Source organism: Falco rusticolus, chromosome 13 (genome assembly GCF_015220075.1).
Source record: "Falco rusticolus isolate bFalRus1 chromosome 13, bFalRus1.pri, whole genome shotgun sequence".
Taxonomy (NCBI): Eukaryota; Metazoa; Chordata; class Aves; order Falconiformes; family Falconidae; genus Falco; species Falco rusticolus.
Genome location: NC_051199.1, coordinates 4,408,743 through 4,431,917, shown reverse-complemented (window position 1 = coordinate 4,431,917; position 23,175 = coordinate 4,408,743). Strand labels below are relative to the sequence as shown.

The 23,175-nt window shown below is 40.9% G+C and overlaps 2 protein-coding genes across 9 annotated transcripts in view; one reads left to right on the top strand and one right to left on the bottom strand.

Moving 5' to 3' along the window:
- Positions 1–22,146, top strand: part of LIMS2 (LIM zinc finger domain containing 2) — a 32,558-nt gene extending 10,412 nt beyond the window's left edge. For 2 of the 3 annotated variants that reach the window (XM_037406877.1, XM_037406876.1), the window contains exons 2-10: positions 3,882–4,041; positions 4,611–4,677; positions 4,999–5,119; positions 14,543–14,692; positions 15,546–15,696; positions 16,785–16,877; positions 17,755–17,803; positions 17,990–18,065; positions 18,865–22,146. In XM_037406877.1, coding sequence (XP_037262774.1) covers positions 3,882–4,041; positions 4,611–4,677; positions 4,999–5,119; positions 14,543–14,692; positions 15,546–15,696; positions 16,785–16,877; positions 17,755–17,803; positions 17,990–18,065; positions 18,865–19,012 — 1,015 coding nt within the window. In that variant the 3' untranslated portion in view covers positions 19,013–22,146. Of the gene's footprint in view, positions 1–2,229; positions 2,420–3,881; positions 4,042–4,610; positions 4,678–4,998; positions 5,120–14,542; positions 14,693–15,545; positions 15,697–16,784; positions 16,878–17,754; positions 17,804–17,989; positions 18,066–18,864 lie in introns of those variants that run through there. The other variant, XM_037406878.1, reaches the window with a different exon arrangement.
- Positions 5,583–12,743, bottom strand: GPR17 (G protein-coupled receptor 17). Of its 6 annotated transcripts, none has more exons than XM_037406880.1 (4): positions 12,477–12,743; positions 10,736–10,816; positions 8,780–9,566; positions 5,583–8,315 (listed from the first exon to the last, which is right to left on the bottom strand). In XM_037406880.1, the coding sequence occupies exon 4, from the start codon at positions 8,277–8,279 to the stop codon at positions 7,245–7,247; it is 1,035 nt and encodes a 344-aa protein (XP_037262777.1). In that variant the 5' UTR covers positions 8,280–8,315; positions 8,780–9,566; positions 10,736–10,816; positions 12,477–12,743; the 3' UTR covers positions 5,583–7,244. The 6 variants fall into 6 exon arrangements, with proteins under 6 accessions (XP_037262777.1, XP_037262781.1, XP_037262779.1 ...); XM_037406884.1 differs by having other exon boundaries at positions 9,216–9,566; XM_037406882.1 differs by having other exon boundaries at positions 8,780–8,866.
- Positions 22,147–23,175: the final 1,029 nt, after the last annotated feature.

The following is a 23,175-nucleotide window of genomic DNA, read 5'->3' as shown; positions in this document are numbered from 1 at the left end:
TGTTTTAATAGCCTTTCCTGTCTTTGTGTCACCAGCTTATTGTTAAAACAGAGGAAGATTCTGTATTTTACCGAATTGCAAAAAAATCAGTGAGCAAACAGACTAGAATACAATATTTGAGACTGTCCTTTGTGGGAGAGATTCAGATCTAAATATCTTAGGATTGACACAGCAAGTCTAACTTTCCTGGTCATTCTTGGCACCACCATCAAAAAGATGGTTTTGGTGATGCTTTTCCTCTCCCCATGCTGCCGACAGAAGTGGTTTTGCAGCAGTCTAGTAAACCGAATCCTAAAACTGCTCTGATTTAGAACTTACCTCCCTCCCCCTTCCAGCCTCGGTTAATTTTAACCTTGAGCTAGTTTATTAAATGCTTGGTTTTGCACAAGGAAGAGGGCACGCGGGAGTGTGTAGTTGAGGAAGATTCTTGTAAGAAACTATGGCATACGTGAAGGTAAAACTTGAATAAATGCAAGGTTGTACCTTGAGGGTAATGCCAAAGTTGCAAGTTTTAGCTGAGGTGCAAAAGAATAAAACATCTTAAGTAAAAATGGATGCAAAGTCGTGAATGAAAAGAGAACAGAAGTAAAACTGGAGCTATGTTTGTCAAAGAGCCACAGCTGCTGGTTTGTGTTACAGGAGACGCATTGGGCAGGAGCTGATGTGTGATTTAGTTGTCTCCTGTATGACTCTCCTCAACAAATTTCAACTGGGTTTTAGCTGAGGCAGAGAACTGTGTTACTTTGTGTACGGGTTCTTTTATTTCTTACTGGACTAAAAGTTTCTCTCATATATGAGTAACAAGTCACAACCATTAGCTCATTTGCATTGTGGCATTTCTTGGACAGCTCAGGCTGTATCACAGTCATCTTTCTTATGCCTTTGAGGATATCTTGCTGACATCAACCAAGTTGTTCTGGCTCAAGAGTTTTGAACTTTTTTTTAGTTTTCCATTTCCAAGTCATTGAGTGCTTGTTCTATTTTTTTGCAAAATGATTAGTGATTTTTTTCACTGCATATCATATTCTGTTGTTAAAAAAGTATTAGGGTATTTTGAACAAAATTCCATAGCTAGGAGTTGGACCTTTTTCATCATTGTGCATCATCAGAACAGTAAATAAACTCTTGGGACTCTTGATATTCTTTTGCTTTTGCAAATGAATGAGGTAAGTTAATTTTTTTGAGAGTTAAAAATTAAATCCAAAGTTGTACTTCATGCTAAGGGAAGACAGTGAGAACACAGAACAATAGTGTGTCTGACTTCCACTAAGAATTTAAATTTCCCAATAGATTTTGTATTGTTTAGAAGTCAGGGTTCACTGGGAGGTTGCTCTGCCTTCAGAGCATCTCTGTGTCTCCACAGTACTCTGCCTTCAGCCCTCAAATGCTGCTTTCAGAACGGAGGCTCCTGAAAGCCCTATTCTTGGGAGTGAGTCCTTACATCTTCATTATCTTTCAGCCCACCCAACTATGGGACTTGTGTGAGAATCTCTCCCAGGATAGGTGTATTCGGTAGCGTTTGGTGTGCACTTGCACTGTGTTTAATGCAGGAAGACAGCTGTGCAGGCTGCAGGCTGTCATTGTGGTGTACTGTAGTCTGGGCAGCAGCTCTGTTCTTACAGAGTTCAGCCAGCAGGTAGCTGGTAGCGGCAGGAATTGGTGCTGTTCCTTTCCTAGAGTGCTGTTAAAGTCCATTTGGAGAAAGAAAAGAAATTGGGATTTTTTTTAATGTTCATTTCATGTTTATAAAGCAAAACCCCTAACAAACGCAACCCTAGGTCATGCTTTGTTGTTCGTGTGTAGGGTGTACTTGACGTTATGTAGGAAATTATGAGACTTGCTGGAATGCCGTTTTGCCTGGTTTTCTTCTGTAACCCAAAGGAGCTTTTTCACTGCTGGTGACGTGAAGCTCTTTTAATCCTGGTTGCTGGGTAGCTCAAGTCTTAGAATTCAGGCATCAAATTTTTTAAGAGGGAAAAAATACTTGATGGGGGAGATCGTATTTTCAAGTCCTGGTACACATTTGCATTACGGAACTGGAAGAGTGGCTATTGAAAACTAAGCCGATTAGGTCTCTTGGCTTTGCTGCAAACACTGATGTTTTTGTGTTGATCTGTTGCTTTGGTAGTCTGTTGGGATAAAATGTTTCTTTAACCTATGATCTCTAATTTATGAAATTACAGGATTTCCTGCTTATCCATAATTCCAGTCCATCTCTGTTTTTTTAAAGCTCCTTCATACTGCAAAAGGCAGCAAGTTTTAAAAAATTTCTGCTAAATCGGCGCTCCGTTCTTGAAACTAGTACCAGCTCCCATGATGTTTGCCACCCTTTGAACTGCAGTGGCAGAAAGAAAGTATATTTTTACAGAGCGGTCCCTCAAAGTCACAGCACGGGATGTTTGTGCAGGCTACAGATGTGGTACGTTTGACTCAGCAGAGCCAGCTGAAGCACAGGGCTGGGTTTGTTGCCTCAGGAGTATGAGGCTGCTGCCTGTGCTGCTGCCTGCACTGCTACCTGCTCCTTTTAGTTGTGCTCAGAGCACAAAGCCCTGGCGTACAAACAGTGGTGTGTTTTTGCAGGGGTGTCTCTAACCAGAGGAAAAAGAACCTTCTGCTAGTGGAACATGTGGATTTTACTGTTTTCTATGAAGAGGTGTGGAAAGCAGCATGTCAGGTGGTAGAATAACAATGGCAATGGCAGTTCAGTTCAGAGTAGCTTTGAATATAAAAAGAAAGAAAAAAATCTTTTAAACCAAGCTATCATTCATTTTATGTATACGTTATGTGCTTCAGAAAAACTATTACACAAATATTTAAGAGATTTGTAACATGGTAGAAATTTTTTGTACTCCCACCTATAAAATTGCTATCTTTCCAATCAGAGAATTCAGAAGGTGCCCAGAAGGCATACAATAGGTTTTCTACACCTATAAGTGTAGCAATATTGAATTTATGTATCACTGGATAGTCTGGTGGTTAAAAGAAAGGTCCCATTGCAACAAGAAACCGAGACTCTTTGCTTATAATTTTTTCTTCTTTTGATTATATTATAAAATCATATGATATATGATTTTAAAACTGCATTCTCCTAGTATATAGAGAACTTAGATTACCATGATGGCAAGCGTGAAAGTTTTGTGAAAGAGGTTAGGGTTGTTCTGCATTTTAGGTGAGATAGAGGAAATGCCTTTTACATGATTTGTCAGTGTGGTTTTGGGGTTTTTTTTTTTTAGCTTCACTTTCTGAGGAAATGAAGTTAATCTATTTCCCAAACCAGCCAGAGAGACTTCTCTCTACCCATACCTTTTTAACACTTTGACAGTTTCAACTGATTTATTAGGAGGACAGAGGCATTGTATGCAATTATTTTCCTATTACTCTTGTGCACATAAGCTGCTGGGTAGAGGGGGAAATGCTGTTAATTCCTGCAACGAAGGGGAGACTGCAGCTGGATATCAGTGCTTATTACACACCAGAAAATCCTCAGAGGTGCACATCCCAGGACCAGAAATCCTATGAAGTCAGGATCATTGTGTTTGCTACTCTGAACTACTGATTTATTTAAAATTGTGGATATTTGGTGTGAGCTATTAGCAGGATGACATAATGGGGCAAAAGACTGGTGAAGCAGCCGAAAGCGTGCAGTAGGTAAGTCTGCAACATGAGCTTATTCTGCCACGTGTGAGTTGCAAGAACATTATTTCTAACTGATGTCAGTGCTGAATTGACTCATTGACCTTTTTTTTTTTCTTCATGTAAAAGGAAGTTTAAAGAAGTGGAAATGTTGCGTTCATAGATGTTGGGGAAACTTGGATGATATGATTATACTCATGTGATTGGCTGTGACATTGCTCATGTTCTTATTCCTGTCTTTATTCCAGTAATATGTCTGATGCTCTCGCAAATGCAGTATGTGAACGCTGCCAGACTCGATTTGATCCTGCAGAAAGGATTGTGAACAGCAATGGGGAGCTCTATCATGAAAACTGCTTTGTCTGTGCTCAGTGTTTTCGTCAGTTCCCAGATGGACTTTTTTATGAGGTGAGTTCTCATACTGTGTGTAAGAGAAGAGAAACAACTGAATTAAAATGCAAGGAATTAGGTGAAAATTCTGGCAGAAATATGAATTTCCATCTTTCTTGCATGTTTAATTTCTTAGCCCTAAACCTTTGTTGATTGTTTTTTTAAAGGGCTTCAGACTTCATTTGCTTTTTTTTTCTTCTCACACGCTCCTTCCTATATATCAGTAACAACAAAAACTGTATGCTTGCTCTTCGAGTAAGAGGCATTTCAAAAGGAAAATAGAAAATGTTTCTTAATATTTCATTAGGCATAAGTGGTTTTTTGTCTTTTTTTTTAGACTTTTTATACTAAACTTTTCCAATTGGGCAACTGAAATTGGTGAATCTATTTAAAAATTAGGTTGAATTGTTTTTACAGAATACGTGCAAGCACATATTTTGAATAGCACATTCTTTTAAACATGCTGCATTCTTAATTTGCTGTGAGTTTTAGCCTCATGTGGGAGGGGTAGCTCTGAATTACATGAGTAAATCAAGACGTAAGAGTAGCTCAGTTACTCATGAGGACTCCTTCTCTCTTGTTTGCAGTTTGAAGGTCGGAAGTACTGTGAGCATGACTTTCAGATGCTGTTTGCTCCTTGCTGCGGGGAATGTGGTAAGATGTGGTGCATGTCAACACTGTAGGGTAACAGCTACAGGGCCATGCAAACCTCCCACCGTTGCAGTGACATCCATCCAGCCCTGGCCTGGGATTGTTGAGGTCATTTTAAGGAGCAGAAGCTCTAGAAGGAAACAAAGCATGATACCAGCAGTGATTTAGGGTATCCTGGTTGTGGGAATAATTAGGTTTATAATTAGGGTTTTCAAAGTTAGACTGTAATAGTTCTTGTGGAATTAAAGTTGGAAGGATTAGGGCAGCATACTTTGGTAAGACTGCTTTCTGCATGCATCTCAAGGTGTTGCTTTCCTTTTGCAGGTGAATTCATTATTGGACGTGTTATCAAGGCGATGAACAATAACTGGCACCCAGAATGTTTCCGCTGTGAGCTCTGTGATGTAGCACTTGCTGACCTGGGTTTTGTGAAGAATGCTGGCAGGTAAGATAGAGCAGGAGCTCTGAAAGTTTTATCAGAATGTTATTGATACAGTAGCGAGATGTTGAGAGTGGTCAGTTAGTTGTACACGAGAGGTAAAGCTTGGAAAGGTACAGAAGAAGCTTTAAGAAATAGTCTTTTAGGAGGTGGGAAATGGGATGAAGAACAGAATTCCTCATCCAATGAAACATGTAGAAAGCAGAAACTCAAATTTTAGTAGCTAGCAGGTGGGTTCTGGAAATGAAAGGGATTTCAGGCAAAAGGCTGAATAGCAAGTGAGAAAAAGGGATTTTGTGATCTTGGGCAAGGTATTTACCAAGTAAGCTGCTGAGCAGGAAGTCAAGATATAGCAAAAGGCCAAAAGAATAACGGGAGGATTACAGCAAATCCTGTTCAGAATGTGATCCCCCTGGTCTTCAGAAAACATTCATTTTATATACCGAAATATAAAAATGAGTCCTAGAGGTTTGATTAATGCATTTAATTAAGAAGTAAGAAATAAAAACATAAAAGGGAACCTGTACAAAAGCATACCATGGTAAGAAATAAAACGATCCAGTAGTTAGCAGAGTGTTGTACAAGTCATAGTTAATTTCAGGCTTTCATATGTCTAGAGCAAAGCCTAGTAGTTTCCTAGAGTTTATATTCTCACTAGCTAAATGGTGAGGAAGGGAAGGAAAGGTTATATACTTGTACCCTGTCCAGCAGGGAGCCCTCTCAATTCCCTCTTCCATCCTGCATGAGCTTCTCTGCCTTAGTATTTGGAGTTGGGCATAATTTTCTTTCAACACCTAAGCTTGTTAGAATGGGCTGTTGTGATAGCACCTAGGCTGTTTTGGGAAAGCAGTCAGGATTAAAGCAGTTCAAGTAGGATAAAGTACATTTGATTTCATAATTTGTGGACCAAATCTGAAAGAGTAAGGAGCTCATTCCCAAAAGCACAGAAAAGAGATATGTATGTATATGTCTGTACATAAAAATACAGTTCACCTGTCACATGATTTCCTATAATATTTGCCTTCATAGCATCGAAGCAGTCTTCTAGTAAATATTACTGGGAACTCTTGGGTTCTTTTTCCCGCTTCTCATTGTACATGGTTTCCCCTAGTGTGCCTGTCCTTTCCAGATATATTCTGCTGGATGCAATTTGTATCAGTAAGGATAGTTAAGATAATCTCTATTTTGTCTGTAGTGAAGGAATAGTCTTGCTAGATATATCACAAAAAATAGTTGTAAAACACCTCAGAGGTAGGAGTCTCTTCTGGACAAAGTAAACTTGTTCATATTTTTATGATTCAGTATGTAGTAAAGATGAATGCTGTATTCCTAAACAGCCCTTTTCCATTCTGTAGTTTGAGGGTTATCGGGATATCTGATGTTTTCAGGGAACTACATAAAAGAGGCAGTGTACTAAATGTTGTCCTGCCTCTGCCTGCAGCTTTGAGACAATGGCAGAGGCGAGACAGAAAAGGTTGTGTGAAGTTTAGTGCTCATCTGCAGCTCTGAATGTTGGGAAGAAGTAAAAAAAATTGGAAGTCCTATCTTAACTCCAGTCCAGGTTGGGTGCATTGCAGCACTTCAGTCTTTTTTTCTTGCCACCATTTAGTACCAATTTTCTGTCTACTATGTATAAACGCTTTGAATTTGGAGACTTGAACAAGATGTGCAAGCATGCTGGCTTTTCATCAGGCAGGTCTATCTGGGGAGTGGGTCTCTACTGCTGGAGCAATGTAAAATTTTAAAGTAGGCTGTATGCATTGTGCAGAGGAAGAATCTGACTTTGAGAATTAATTTCTTTTTTTTGCTTTTTTTTTTTTTTTTTTTTTTTTCCCTAAAACATCCATTTAATAGCATCTTTGCTCTCTTCCTTATTCCCAAGTGTTCAGTCCTCAGTTTCACATCTTGGAAATCAGTAGAACTACTTTTGTTTGCAGTTACAGTAAGACAAGAACATGTGATCTCTGTTGTTAGAGGAGTTCTTGCTAATTGCAGTCCCATTAAAACAACAGATCTTCTCTCCTCAGGATGAGTTTGACTCTCGGTGGACTATCTCACCGTATATTTGCACCCTTACCTTATTTTGGTGGAACAGAGTGTTCTTAAGTCAAAGCAGTGACAAAAGTCACATTCACAGTTCTGATTTAGCACTTAGTGAGCTTTCATTTGTCTTACCCTCATATGTTTGAGGCAACATTACAGTCTTTTTAACACAAAAGAGATTGCACAAAGCCTCACGGAATTTCTCAGCTACAAAAAAATACATGACTGGGTCCAGGGCACCATTCAGGCTCGTGAGGCAGGAAGTGATGCGGTTGCTGAGGGCTAGAATACGCTGTGTTTCACAGGAAGTTTTGGTCCCATTGTAATGGAGAATGTAAATGTAGCGATTGACGTGATAAGGTACAAAGCAAATCAGAAAGATCATCAGGACCATGATGATCATTTTGATAGCTTTTTCCTTCAGGTGTTTCTCAACTCTGTTCCCGCTCTTCAGGCTTTGGATGATTAATAAGTAGCAAGTCACTGTAGTAACAAATGGGAAGGTGAATGCCACTGCTAAGGACACAAGGGCATGACGTGATGCCTTTTCCCTGTAGAGCTGCAGGCAGATGGTTGTGTTTTTCATCTCAACTGTCTGCACACTGAGCAGCAGAGGTGCCATTGCAACCCCAACTACAACCCATAGAAAGGCACAGGCCAAATGGGCATAAAGCGACCTGCGGAGCTTGATGGATTTCACAGGGTGCACAATGGCTAGGAAACGGTCAACGCTGATACACATGAGGAAGTAGATACTGGCGTACATGTTGAGGTAAAAAAGGAAGCCAGTGAGTCTGCATGGGATCTCACCGAATGGCCAGTGATTGCCAGAAAAATGGTACACCAGCCGGGTGGGAAGTACCAACACAAAGGACAGGTCAGCCACAGCGAGGTGCATCAGGAAAATGTTGGCAGGTGTGCCTGACTTTTGGTCCCGCAGGAAGAGCCAAAGAGCCAGGGCATTGCCAACAAAAGCCAGGATGAAGTCCAGGAAGTAGAAAGTGGCAAAAAGGATGTTCTCGAGGTGTGTCTCTTTGCCACATTGCTCTGATGTTTCCAAAGAGAAATTTGATTGATTTGAGCAATTGAAGAGTAGGCTTGAGGGATCTGCTGGGCCATTCATTTTTCACCACAGTTTTGAAGAAAAAAAACCCCAAACCTGAAAGAATTGAGACAGTCTATTACAACAGAGCCTGATTTTGTGAAGAAAGAAACCCAAAACTCAAACCCAAACGACCCACCCAAAAGACCACACATGGAAATCAGTGATGTCTACTGCTTGCTATATTGGTGTTTAATATGACAGGTAGATCTGAGTTTAAACCCTTGTATTAAAATTCTGAATACCTTCTGCTCGTCTGGGTTTTCCAGACCATTAATTTCTGCTGAAGGAACCACTGTTACGAGCTAGCTAGCTGATTATGAGCTTGTCTTCAACCTATGCTGAGTTCATTTGAATAACAGAGTAGTGAAATGCTTATGTGTCTGGATAATGGAAGAGTGGAAATGGGTTCTGTATGTCTAGCTAGAAAATATTTGTTATGTTTAATTTGAAAGCCTGATTCAGGACTGAAGAACAAGTCAGCTTTTCTGAGCACAAGTATCTGTTGTAAGGTGGCCTACCTTAGAATATCTGTCTTGTTCCTAGAAGAGGTGGAGGACAGGTCTTGTATTGCTGTTATTAAAAAACCCGCAGGGATCCTGAAAAATCTTTGAGGATTATTTCAGTCTAAAGTCCCTTATTTAAGCATCTAGTTCCAATATAGGAGGAAACTATTCAGATGGGTAGCAACATCTCATTTGAACTGCAGAAAGTACTGAATTGACTCAGAAAAGATTATTAGTAATGCCCGTGCTGCTGATTACTTGTCAAAGTGTCATGCTTCCCTGCAGCTTTCTTCTCTCTCTTCCTCCCTCAAAAGCCTGAACTCCGCTGTAACTTATCCAGGGCCTTTTCCAAGCAGCAGCTTAGTAAAACTGAGCCTAGCTTTGCCAGTCTGTTGCCTGCAGGGTCCTGAGCAGCACCAACAAAAAATGGTAAGATTTTCTGGGCACCTACCCGTGTTTTTTTACACATTCCTCATCTGTGGGTGTAGGTGGTAGGGATATACAGGCAGGCCGAGTTTCCAGCATTGTCTCTGTTTCTTGGATTCCTCTCCATTGTGCTCATCATCACATTTTGTACTGACGGACCATTTCTCCGTAACATTCAATACCCTCCATTTTCCTCTACTGAGATTAAAATTTTAACATCGTTGCTGATGTTGTTTGACAAAATTTTTGGTCTTGGGCAGAAGCTATGTTGAAATCTTACATCATTAGACAGTTGATCCAATGCATTACGCAATGCATCCAGCGTCCCAGCAGAACTGATTTAGATGTCTAAAAATATTGGTGGCTAATCAAGCAACTGAAATGGGATGAAGAGCAGACCAATATATCGGAAAATGTAAACAAAAATCCAAGGTAATTACCATCTTTTGTTTGACTGCTATCACTTTCAGGTGGACAGAAAACTATAGTAGCTAGAGATTAGTATGCTGGACCACCTCTGTCTAGTTCACAGATGAAGAGAGAAAAGTCAACAGAAGGGAAACGCAGTGAAATTCAGAAACTGAAATTTCTTCATATGGCCACAGAGGGGCCGTCTTACTCCATGCATTGCCTAGATACCCTGCATGTTTATGGCAAAAAAAAAGAATCTAGGTTTGAGTGTATGGGTACTCATTGCCTACAGCGGGCTGCATGCTTCTTCGTGGTCCAAGAGATGGCAACAGTTACTACCTTGAGATTACTAGAAGTGCATGTGTAAGGAAGACTGTACAGCCCTTTTTTCCCAAGGGACATTTTATCTATACAAATACATGCGAAATCTTGCTTTCATGTACAAAAGGAAAATTCCTCGTTGCAGTTTTCAGTGTGAATTTCCTGGGTTTGCAGAGGAACTAGCAATTTTTGTTTCTAGTGTTTGTTTGTCCCTTACAAAGTAAAACCTGCAAGTATTTTTGAACACAAGATGCTCAGGTTTATATGTGACAGTAATGTTGAATGCTCAAATACTTGTCCTCCCTGGATGGAAGTAGTTTAAATATGTGTTTTTCTATTGCATACCAAAGGAGAAATACAATGAGACCATGCCTTTTTACTGGCTGTTAATTTACAGTGGTACCTGTCACCTAATGTTCTGGCTATTTAGCCTTTTTATGTTTAAATATGCTTTTCATCTGCAAAAAATATGAACAGGTGATCTTTATATTCACGTCAGTGATGGGGTGGTCTGATGGCTAAGCAGTACGTGGTTGTGACACCACTGAGAAAGCAGTAAAGGCTGCTTGGACCAGCTGAAAAGGCAGAAGCAAGGGTTGTCTGATGGAACAGGCAAGGGATGTCTGTTGTCTTAATGATTTATAGCCGTTCAGGAGGCAAAGCAGTAAGCACTTTTTCCCTGTTTACAAGCTAAATATTAGGGGTTTAGCAGCATGATACATTGAACCAATTCTATTTGAGCTGATTTCCTAAGGAGGATCTTTGGGATTCAGATTGAGTGTCAGTACCAGACTTGGAACGGCCAAGACTTACAAGTCCAGAGTATTGTCCTCACTGATGACGGCGTTGAGTCTGCTCTTGATTTCTAGATGGGCATGCTTTCACTGCAGAACACTGTGGGGTGGAGTGGAAAGGAGAATGTCAGAGCTATCTAGAAGCCCAGTATGTCAGTGTCAGGAAGGGAGAGGCTTGGAACTAATGATAAAATTAATTCAGTCTTTTCAAATGAGTGCCTTCACAGGAGAGCTGCTACTACCTAATGTACTTTTTACAAAAGCAAGGTGAAGGGAGGTATTTTTCATTGCCTGGTCAGAAATCATAGAAAAGGGAAGTGGGCCTCTCCCTAATTTTGTTAGGTTTTAAATTAGAAGGGAATTTTAATCAAGTTGGTTTTTGTTTGTTTGTTTGTTTTTACAGTTCTGTTGATTCATGTAAAATTGTGATGTAGTACTTGGGTAGGTTAGGAAAAGAGCTGACATGTCACTATAATTAATTGTTGGGGGTTTTTTTTAGAATTGATCTGTTTTCAACAAAATGCGACAACTTTACAAAAGTAATAGTTCTTTGATAGTGTGTTCTGTAGACAGTGTGGAAAGTCCTTTGCTGTTATTTACAGTTCTACTTCTATTTTGGCTGGGTTTATCCTATCAGTTTAAAATAAATGTGTTTGATTTTTAGTTTTTTCTTTCTTTTTGGTTTGTTATGCTTACAAAAAAGCACCCAAAGTCCTTGAAAGCTTGTTGTACTTGTCTGTATGAATGCTAAGAGCAAACTAGAAACTTTCACAATTTACCTAGAATGTGTAGATTGTGCTAAGCTGTATGGTGCAAGAGGCTTTGACTCTGCAGGCAGAAAACTCCTTTAGGAGCCTGGTTCATTGTCCAATGTTTTCCACTTGGATTGCACTCTTGGTGTTGTGTGGATATTTAGTGATTTACGTATTGCTAAACAGAGCACTATTTGGAACCAACTATTATCCCAGGCCTCCCAGGGCTGAGCTGTAATGAGGATGTCGCTGCTCATTTGAAATGCATGCACACTGACCATATTTTATGCTCTGTTTCTCTTCTGCTGAGAAACAAGACAACAATCCACAATAGACATAATTACTGATTACTCTTTCAGCAGCTGCTGTATCTGTCATTAATGAAACAATAAGCAGAAGAAATATTTAGTTAATCTTAAGTTAGTTACCTGGCTAGTTTGAAGCCCGCTGCAGATAAATCTGAACTGTATTTTAGGGTTTATAGTGGATGTCATAAATTACTGTTCTTGCTCTCATTCTGGTTTGGGATTATGCTAGTTTGTGGGGTTGTATGATTGTGGTTGTAGTGTCCTGTCAAATGGGAGTGTCTCCTATCTTTCACTGAAAGTACTATTCATGAGAAATAGTCCACTTCTGACTGAAATTATTCTCCTAAAAATTGCTCCCTGCTGAGCTTCCCACCCTTCAGCTGGAATATTTGTAAACATCAAAGCAGTGTCAGAGAGCAATGGACATACCATACAACTGTCGGCTTTCCTGGCACAAATGGATGTACATCAGGTGCAGAAGTTTGAAAACTTCTATGCTTTGGAGGAGCGATGTAAAGAAGAGTAAGGAAATTATTTCTTGAAGTTCAAAAAATGCTGCCTGTTCTTAGTTGCAAACATTTCCATTATATTCATCCACATCTCTCTGTGTGTGCGTCTTTCTACCTCACTGACACCATCTAAAACTAATGCTGTTAGGAAAGCTCCTTCATTGTTCTGCTAACAGAATTTTGTCTCTTACCTCTTTACAGTGCAGTCCTGTGGGTGGAGTGTAGGGTCCTTTCGGGGAAAATCTCAAGGAACTCCTTCTGATGAGAGCAAACCAAATAGAAGCAGCAACGGTGAAAACAAGAAGATGATCCAAAAAGAGCACGGTTGCAGAGTTGCTAAGGGGAGCCCCTCTATATAGTGCTCTTCTAGCTCTGATAGCGCATTATCAGCTCAGTCACACAACAGAGAGGACACCCCAGCACTGAGGAGCAGTCTTCATCCCAGCTGAGCTCTTGGCACTGGGGTTGCTGCTGCTGTTATAGATATGAATATACCTTATGAATATTCCAGTGTTCATGGTGCTTACTAAAGGCTGCTACTGAACTCCCAGCCCTGAACACAGACTTCTTGGAGTCCCCTGATTATTTTAGGAGGGTGGAGAGAAGCATTGTTTAGGGGAAGTCTGGTATTAATAGACACAACAGGACATTTCAGAATGGGATAATTCCATAATGGTGGGAGTGGGGAGGGGGAGAGGGAGAGGGGCGGCTGCTATGGTAACAGCTTAGCCTGTCCAACACTTCCCTTTGCTTGCAATAGAGGAGGGTCTATGGGATGGCAGCGAGGGTTTGTGAGCGGGGAGGGGCTGATAATGGTTTATCAGTGCAAATGGCTGAAGGCATCTTATTCAGCTGAATGAGAGGGGTCTCTTTCAGGACACTTGCTTCAGGGTCCCTATGTCCTGCCCCGTATAATTACTCTGCATTTGACAGTGCCGAATAAAATTGATGCCTTTATGCTGAGATGAGCACAGCTGCATGTTTCTTTATAATGGGGTGCTGTCTGCTTTTTCTGGACTCCGTCTGGGCAGACAGTAGTTCCAGCCCTGGAGAGAGACACTTGCTGACAGGAGGACTCAGATTTGGAGAGAATAATAATGATACTTAGCACTTAGACAGGCGCCTGCCAGCTGAGGGTCATAAATGTTTGAGGTCTCACAACAACATCTGTGTTGTATTCTTACCCTCATTTCACAGATCTAAGGGTAAGTGATTCATCACAGCAGAATTTTGGAAGGGGCTCTGCAAAGAACCCACTACTTCAGCCATAAATCTACTCTTTTTGTAGATTTGAACTTCTCCTTTTGTCTGATGTCTTTTGAGAATGACCTGTAAATCTGAGTGAGTGTTTCACATAGCGATACAGTGAAAGGAATTAAGCAGGCTTGTCTGTTTTGTGACAAAGAAACCCCCAGAAGTCATTCCCCTGCCATTTTCATGTTACCATAAATTCTCCCCAGCCTGCAGCATTGCAGCTAGAGGGGTAGGTAATAGGCAAGTAAACCGAACAGCTTCTCCTCGGAGAAATACTGGGATAGAACTGTTGGATTCTGTCAGCCTTTACAGAGGTTTTTTTATGCCTTTGCTCAGGCTTTTCTACCAGAAATTTGGCTTACCTACCTGCTCAGAACTGTACTTATAATATCTTCTAGAACATGTGATAGGAAACAGTAACATTTACCACATAAAATTGCGTAGTTCTTTATTTTCTTTAACTTAGAACTAGAAGGAATTTGTAGGCAGAAGAGCTAGTATTCAGTGGTCTCTTGTTCGTCCCAACTACTGAAGACCAAGGAATCCAGTCGTGGTAAAAACATTCAAGCAATGTGCTCTGGTTTAATATTCTTTATTCTCTTTTCTTGACTCCTTCCCAGTGCTGTAATGCCGTTAGCATGGCTGGATCCCATAGTTAGTAATAGAGAGAGGGTGTTGCCACCTTTCCTTGCCCACCTCTCAAAAAGGATCTAGAAGAACTGGAAAGGATGCCTGGAAGAATAAGACTGATATCCTTGATGGGATGTAGATCAGGGAATATTGGAGGAGTGTTCTAGGGAGATAGAACTCTGTGACTACTCTATCCACGTATCCTTTTCTGTGCAACTGGTGTGAAAGACAAGACGCTAAACTAAATTATGTTTAGTCTGACCTCAGAAGACACTTATTCTCTAACGTAGAGTACATCCTACATCATGCACTATACATTGTTTTAGGAGAAAGAATTTCTTAATATTTTCTTTTCTTTACTTTGTTCAACCAGGCATCTGTGCAGGCCATGCCATAACCGTGAAAAAGCTAAGGGACTGGGCAAGTACATCTGTCAGAAGTGCCACTTGATAATCGATGAGCAGCCTCTGATGTTTAGGAATGATTCCTACCATCCAGATCACTTCAACTGCACCCACTGTGGGTATGTTCTCGTATCCTAAACTCTGACAAGAAAGGACAATCCTTTCCAAGGCCTAAACTTTGCTGCCTTCACATTGTTGAACAAAAAGAAATTGTGTCAGGAGAAATCAAAAGAAATTTAGAAAACCTACAGGCACTGTAGTTTTATTTTGCCATTCAATGTTTTTTTAATCCTAAACTTGAACGACAGTATTTTATGCTTAAAATGAAAATAGTTCCTGAAAATAGTTCCTTGGTATGAAGTTATCTGAAAGGCTTGTGTAGATTACAGTAATAGTGTTGTCCAAAGGTAGCTGTTGCCAGGCTGTTCAAAATAGTTTCACGTTGCATTCCTAGGTAGAAAAAAAAGATGACCTGGTGAGCTGCGTCAGTCTTCTGCCTGACAAAGTCCATTTCCATGCCGATACCTGCCTGACCTATTTGCCACGAAGGCAGTGTAACTGGAGCACAGCACTGCCCTAGAATGGGCAACGGTGCTGAAGAATAAAGTAAATGGCTCGGTGCTGAGCACAACTAGGACGGTCCTGGTACCTGAGCTATCCCATTCAAAGAGAGCTGGATTTTTTATATGACACTGCATTTTTCCATGTAAGCACACCTCCTATTTCTGCTAGAGTATCTAGCCAAAGACATTATACTCCACGTGAGTTCTCTTGTCAGGCAAACTGAGAAAGCAGTTTTAGAAAGATGAGTTGAAAACAGTATTTCACTAGCTTAATTTAACAACTCTGCATTTGTAGCACGAAAGTTGCTGAAGTATGTTAACTTTCAAGTTTAGTCTTCCAAAACGTCACCTCCGGAATTAAAGAGCTTCGCTTGGTGTTCTTACTTGAGGGACATGTTTGTGTTTGCAGGAAGGAGCTGACTGCTGAGGCCCGGGAACTGAAGGGAGAACTGTATTGCCTGCCCTGCCACGACAAGATGGGGATCCCCATCTGTGGAGCCTGCCGCAGGCCCATCGAGGGACGAGTGGTCAATGCTCTGGGAAAGCAGTGGCATGTCGAGGTGAGGTCTCTTTGAACCTGAAACTTCCTTCAGGAGCCATTTTGGAAGAGGGCTAGTATTGCTTGGAAGCTGTAGACGTTTCTGTGATCTGTAATACAGGAATTCAGACAAAAAACAATTGCTTGTGTTTCAGATTGCCTTCACCATATGTGAGTGAATGAGTACGGCAGGGTCATCAAGGTTGCTTAAGAAAGCTCTGCTTTCACAACAGTAATAACCTTAGTTTTAAAATGCCCGAGTTGTGTTGTAAAGATTCTTGCAGAATATGGTTTACTGAACGGCATTTACTTAATAATAACTTTACCTGTTTACTGCGAGGTACTTAGATATATCACCTCCAACCCCAGTTAACAGATTCATAAGTGTGTTGGAATTTGTAATGTAGGCAGAGCCAGTGCAATTCTTGCTTTTTAAGCTTTTTCAGCTCATTGTTTTTATATCTTTCAGCTGAGTTGTCACAGCTTGCTCTGAAGTTTTTTAGTGATTTAAGCCTCCTAAGGGCTTGAACGGAGAGAGATGATGATGCTCATTTGAAGCTCCTTCTCTTCTCTGAAACAAACAAGATGATAGTCCACAAGTCTGTCAGTATAGACACAAGACAGTTGTCCATTCAGCAGGTTTTCTACCTATCTTTAATGCAATCCTTAATTACTATAGTAAATTAAATATTTCCTCTTTTCTATTCTTTCCATAAAGATTTTTCTTCCTTCATTAAAGCATTAAGGGGTAAAAGTTTTAAAATGAAAGAGGGTAGATTTAGATGAGGTGTTAGGAAGAAATTCTCCCCTGTGAGGGCGGCGAGGCGCTGGCCCAGGCTGCCCAGAGCAGCTGTGGGTGCCCCATCCCTGGCAGTGCCCAAGGCCAGGCTGGACGGGGCTGGGAGCAGCCTGGGCTGGTGGGGGGTGTCCCTGCCCGTGGCACGGGGGCTGGGAATGGATGATCTTCAAGGTCCCTTCCAACCCAAACTGTTCTGTGATTCAATGATTATCTTGTATTGAACCATGATTTGTAGCCATGCAAGTTTTCCCTTGGTGATGGAGAGGTCGCTTTGCCTGCCAATAAATGTCTTATTTTTTTGTCTTTTACAGCATTTTGTTTGTGCCAAATGTGAGAAGCCATTCTTGGGGCACCGACACTATGAGAAAAAAGGACTGGCTTATTGTGAAACTCACTATAACCAGGTAAATTCTGCCATCTAGACTGCAGGTACTTGCTCTGACTGGCAAATGCTTTTTTGCATTTTACATATGCAAAGCTATGCAGATTTTGCATAATCTGAATTTGTAGAGGCAATACAATATTGAGATATTAGTGAAATTTAATAGAAAAACTAGTTTTTCTTGGTAGGTCTGAAAGGTGATGCTAAGAACAGGATAGAAGTTCCATGGGGATAATGATTTTTCTTTTTGCCATTGACAGAAAAAAACACTGGCTGTGGGTTGTGATTAGAATCTCTGTAATTTTACTCCAAAACTATTTGTGTGGACTTCTTTGACAATTACTTGCTTCCATGGGCCTAAGATAAATGTCCTGTCTAAAGCATAAGAGAAATATGTTTCAAAAGCCAACCCAAACGTATATTTTCTGTATGAGTCTACTGCACAGCTATGAATTTGGTATTTTCTTCTGTCAGATAAAGCGGTCTATTTCTTCAGAGATAATTGTTACTGTTTTGAGAGTGGCTCTAGGTTTTATTTTTATGTTTATAGTTAAGCATCAGGAGATGTTTGTCTACAGTAAGTATCATACTTCACCGATCCTCTTTTCTCCAAATTGCCACCTGTACAGGACTTTAAGATCACATAACAGTGGTAGAGTGTGAGGCATCAACAAAAAAGGTTTTGTAGTACTTAGTGGTATGAGATCCAAAGGAACATAGACTATTTGGCAAGTGTATGAGAAGTTATTCAGAAGATTTAAATTGGTATATTTGGGGGCTACTGCAGTGTCTGGGAATTCTTTGATTGTTAGGATTTAATGTTCACACCAGCTGTGTAATTTGGGGAGCAAGAGCAGTCAGTAACATGAGTTCCTGTTCTTATTTTTTTTGCTGTGCAGCTCTTTGGAGATGTGTGCTACAACTGCAGCCACGTGATAGAGGGAGACGGTAAGATTTGTTCTCTCCTTGTTTTGGGTTGCTGTCCTTGTTCCATTTGTTAGTGCAGCTGTTGCAGTACCACAGTTGCAAGGCACTAGTGTTTCTTTTCACATCTGGCCTCATTTGAATTTGGATACAAATCCGAATTCAAATATTCCGACAGTTTCCTCTTATTTTGTGCTTTTGCTTTTGCAGTGGTATCAGCTCTTAACAAGGCCTGGTGTGTGAATTGCTTCTCGTGCTCCACCTGCAACATCAAGCTTACACTGAAGTAAGTCAGTGTTTATATTTTGGACCATATGAGATGTTTGCCCTTAGGGCTCCCCCAAGCTGATACCCTGCCTTGAGTCAGTGCCTCTCTGAGGGGCAGTGTGCTTTTTCTCTGTGCTTATAATTCCACTGATTTCAGAACTAAAAGGGAGCGGGGGCTCAGCATCCCCTCTAATTTCTTTTCCTTCATTAATCTGTTCTCTAAGTAGGTTGGTAAGAGGAGAACTCATTCAGCAGTACAGAGGGAAGGGTCTACACTTAAAGTAACTGCCTGTCCTGAACTACCTGTGCCTCCATGTCTCCTTAGACTGGATGCTCCCCTCAGTGACAGTATTTACAGTTGTGTAGATTATTTTGAAAGAAAATGTTATGCTAGTTACCTCCAGTATGTAGAAGGACAGAAAAGAAAGCGATCCTGCATTTATCCTTCCTCCGCTTCAAACCCTGATCCTACTGTGATGGATTGGCCCCACTGGCCTTGTATATGAAGGAGCTCTAACTCATCACAAAGAGGACCTTTGAAGTGAGATTTCCATTCTATAACAACATTATTATTCTAGACTGTTACATACAAATATATAGCAAAACTTTGCTCCTTATTGAACTCGCAATACTAAAGACCCTAGTTCCCTGATGAGAACCCAGTCTCTGTACTTACATGACCAGATGGGGGAGTGAGTTGTTTTGTATGGGCGGTAGAAAACAAACAGCAGCATTTACATAGGTGCATGGAAACTTGATTTAGTGAAGCACATAGTTTGCAAATACCACTTTAATAGCTGCTGTTCTTTGTGTTAAAGGAATAAGTTTGTGGAATTTGACATGAAGCCCGTATGCAAGAAGTGCTATGAGAAGTTCCCTCTGGAGCTGAAGAAACGCCTGAAGAAGTTGTCAGAGCTGGCATCCAAGAAGGCACATCCCAAAGCTCTGGATTTAAACTCTGCTTAAACAGGTCTGTCAGTCTACTGACTGCACTCTGACAGTCATAAGCGACTGCTCACAGCAGCCGTTGATTACAGAGATAATTACTAGGAACAAGTGAAACCAAAGATAAGTAGTACCTTGCCTTGCTTCTGGTAATGTAGCTTGCATCTTGACTATCCCTTTTTCTCAAGCAATTGTCTGTCAACACTGGCAGAAAGAAGAAGATGACTTTCTGATTGAGCAGTTTACAGGCTGGTTATTAATTTGCCAATAACAACTTATTCTGCCTTTGTGGAATTGTACACGGTCTTCCCTTCCTCAGTTGAATTGTAGTTCTCCATTCCTCTGTAGTCTAAAGAATTTGGAAACAGTGGTGGAGTGTAGGGGTGGAAGAAATGTGTGATTTGCTCTTTTTCAGTTAAAGCATAAAAATTTATCTTCTCACCCTGGGTGAAGACGTTTTTTATTTTTTTAATATGTAGGCAAATATTCTGAAAGCTGTCACTCTTTGCTACATGCAAAATATTCTGGTCTTTCTCTGCATCCCTGCTGAGCATATACAGGTGCTGTACAGTCCTTCTGGTTGGCAGGCTTACTGGGAAAGCCCAGGAACCAATGGTTATGGCATCTGCACTGCCTGCTTGTCTGGCTTAGGTCCAGCGTTTGAAGCTGAAAAAGTTTGTTTTGCTGCTTCCCTGTTCAGTACTGAGGAGATTTCACTTGTCAAGGTCATGCCAGCCTCTTCGGAATAGTTGGGCCCTCCTTAAGGGGGAGGTGGCTATGGGAAACAAAAGATTTTGTTAGAAACCGACACTATAATTTTCTCAGTTTGTTCTCTACTACTGCTACATGGATACTAGAGCTTTTAGGGGTCAACATAAAACATGTCCTATCCACTGGCATAGCTGACATTTCTTGAGGCAATGTGACTGGGTCTTGGTTGTTCTTTTGCACGATGAAATCAAATTGATAATATGGTACCAATTCAAGCGGTTCACTTTTTCTGGCCTTCTCACTTTATTTGGAAGATGAGTATATGCTTGTTGGTCATGCTCCAGAAAGCCCAATTACATGAAGTGGTTACTAATATTTACAGTTTGTAGCAAATGTGTTCTTATCCAGAAGAAACCCAGGGAGTATTTTTCTTAAAATTTTCACCCAAATAATAATTTCCCATCACCTTTCTTCTTAAGAAGTGTACCTAAAGACCTGAGTGTAAAGTCAGGACCTCAGACCTGAATCTGTACATCTTAAGCACATAGTTCTGCTCTGTAGTTTTGCCTCTCACTAGTGAAGTTTCACTGGTCCTACTGTCTCTGCTAGTACAACCCAAGGTGCTGAGAAATTTATTTGTTTTGAACATTCTCAATATTTCTTTAGGGGTGAGCCATTAACAGTGCTGTTTCTGAGTCCACTTGTGTGTCGTATAATCACAGTGTGCTTCTGAGACCTCTGGAGGTGTCACCTCTAGTTTCTTGTGCCAAACTAAGCTGAGCAGCCTCAAAATCCCTTTCCATGAATAGTTGGAGACTGTGCCTGCCCTTTTGCAAGGTGGACAGGATGAAAGGCACTGGAGGACTTCTTTCCCTTGCATGATTTAAATCTTCCAAAAAATGGCTAGTTCAGTGGGTCAAAGGAACACGGCAGCTGGGCCTAGGCGCCACCTGCGGCCCCAGGCGAATTAGCAAGAAGTTTAAGCTTCCTCACTTGTATGTGTGAGCAGCGACTGGACTGGGGCAATAATCTACCGTAAAATTGTCCTCACTGCCATCACGCTTGGCTCAGAATAGATCTAAACAAGGTGGTAGCTAAAGCACTGGTAGCTGTTAACGCGCTTGCTGTAGCTACTACCCATGAAAAGCTACCGGCGGTATCACAGCAGCGGTGGGAAGTCCCGGTTAACTGTGTGCAGGTCTCCCACCTGCAAGGCCATCTCTTAGGTATACTGGCTTTGCTAATTCCATTTCCTTCAGCTGCTTTGCTTTTTGTTTCCGTGAGTTCCCATAAACTTTTAGCTGGGGTATACTGCACCCACTATAATGCTGATGAGGGGAGAGGCCTCACTTTAACAGTATTCTCTCCCATCCTTTTCTGACCGACGTGCACTGTAGATTACAGTAATAGTAGCTGCTTTTGTCACTGCTTTAGGAGAACATGTGGCTAGTCACTCTTCTCCCGCCAGCCTTTAAATGGCCTTTTAGTTAAGGGCACAAAGAGCAACATGTCTTTTGGTGCAGGAGTACGTGGCCACTGCGAAGACCGGTCCTGTAAGCCTGTTCTTTGGCATCTTTTTTCACAGCGTAAGCCACAAGAGCTACCGGTGTAGGTGCAGGTCAGTATGTTTTGCAGTTTCTTCTCAGCATAAAGCATTCCGGTCTGTTCCTATAATCAGTCTCAGGCCACGTCTAATGCTAGATCTGAGCAGCTGTGTATCTTCAGCCTGGTGGGAAGATGGTGAGGGAACACACAGCCGCATAGCTGCTGGCAAATATGGAAAGACTATGTATCTAGCAGGCGATAGGTGATATTCTTTCAGTGGCCACTCTCCAAATTCAGCAGTGGAAAATGCATGTACGTAGAGGTGAACGGAATTACTTTTGTACTGCAAGCAGAGATTAGTGTGTGCTCTCGCTTTGTCCCATGTTAGAAATTCAGCAGACCTAGTAAGCTTCAGTGTTAAAAGGATATTTGATATCATTCTCTTTGGTAAGCTGTTCCATTTTCTAGGATTTGGATTATGTCCTTCAGAGCATTTCCCAAAATTAAGGGAGGGAAATTGTCATCATAATCCCTGACCTCTGTATTAGTGGAGTGTAATGTTCTTTTAGTATCTCTTAAATTATTAATTTTTTATAATTACTTTTCTCATACTCCTGCTCATAGCAGCCTGCAATGTGCAGTTACGGTAGTGATTAGTGATGTTCCTTTTGTGGGACAGTGGAATTGAAGGAGTAGGAGAAATAACTAGAAATAGTTTAAATAAATGCATCTTCCTCTACTTTGAGCCCGCTTTTTAAAAACTAAGTAGAATATAATGCAGACTTAGGAATTCTCCTTAGTGTGTTGATCGGCTGGCAGGTGGGGTTTGGTTGTTTTTTTGAAATGAAGTCAATGTCTCAGTCAGAAACGAGCGGCATGCTTTTTTCCACTGCTGCAAATAGACATGCTGGCCAAATTCATCCTAGGTGTCACACCGCTGGGGAGTATAGATTTGTATCAAGGTTGAACTTGGCTTAGAAGTCTACATCTACTGAAAGCTGTTGCCTCATTATATACATTTATAGTTTACATTCATATTTATACATACTGAATTAAAATCACTAATATTCACTGAGTACACTTGAAAATGGTTTTGCTTTTAGAAACCACATTACATGAAGCTTGTTTGTATTCAAAGGGTATGTTAAATCACTTACAATCTTTCTTTATAGCAACCTAATCTGCTCTCTAGGGTTTGCATCATGGTCTTTATTTTTACAGCAGTCTGTGCAATGTAGGGAAATATTGTTCGGCCTTCTGTACAGAGAGTTTCTAGATGCGGTGTGTTTTGTATGAGATGATGTGGCTGACTACTTTTTTGAAAAGTGGTTGGATGGTGAAGGAATAGGTTGCAGGTGAACATGTAATAAGTGTGGTTGTACTAGTCTGTAAAGCACTATTAAGTGCTGAGGATGGTATGGACTAAGTAAAAGAATTAGCAGCTACTGGCCTTGGTTCAGGCCTTGATGAGCAGTGTGGGTTCTGCACCGCGTGGATGTCTCGTTTATCACACATTGCTTGTGCTGTCTAACCAAAATATGATTGTGGATTGAAATGTTGTAACACCGTACCTTTTCATGTTCCTGTAATGAAATTAACTGTAATAAATTTTAAATCTTCACACAAAAACCAAATATTAAAAAGTTGTATATTGTACAGTAAAAAATGTGCAACGCTGAGCCAGAGAACATAATGCACTCTGAGGAACTCTGGGAATTGCCCAAATCTGATGGTGCTGTCATGGTGAATTCACATTTTGGATCTGTGCTGCTTCTGTGGTGATGTGTTGGTTGATGATGTGCAGAAAGGGACATCATCCTGTTAGAGGCTGTACTATGTGAATTGTGTTGTGTATATGACACGTAGATGGGGTGCTGTGATCATTTACAGGCTGTAGTGGATGTTTGGTAGGTTTGGGTTGCATAGAT

What these genes read in the sequence shown, in the direction of transcription:
- GPR17 (XM_037406880.1), bottom strand. Translation starts at nt 8,279, where the DNA reads ATGAATGGCCCAGCAGATCCCTCAAGCCTACTCTTCAATTGCTCAAAT.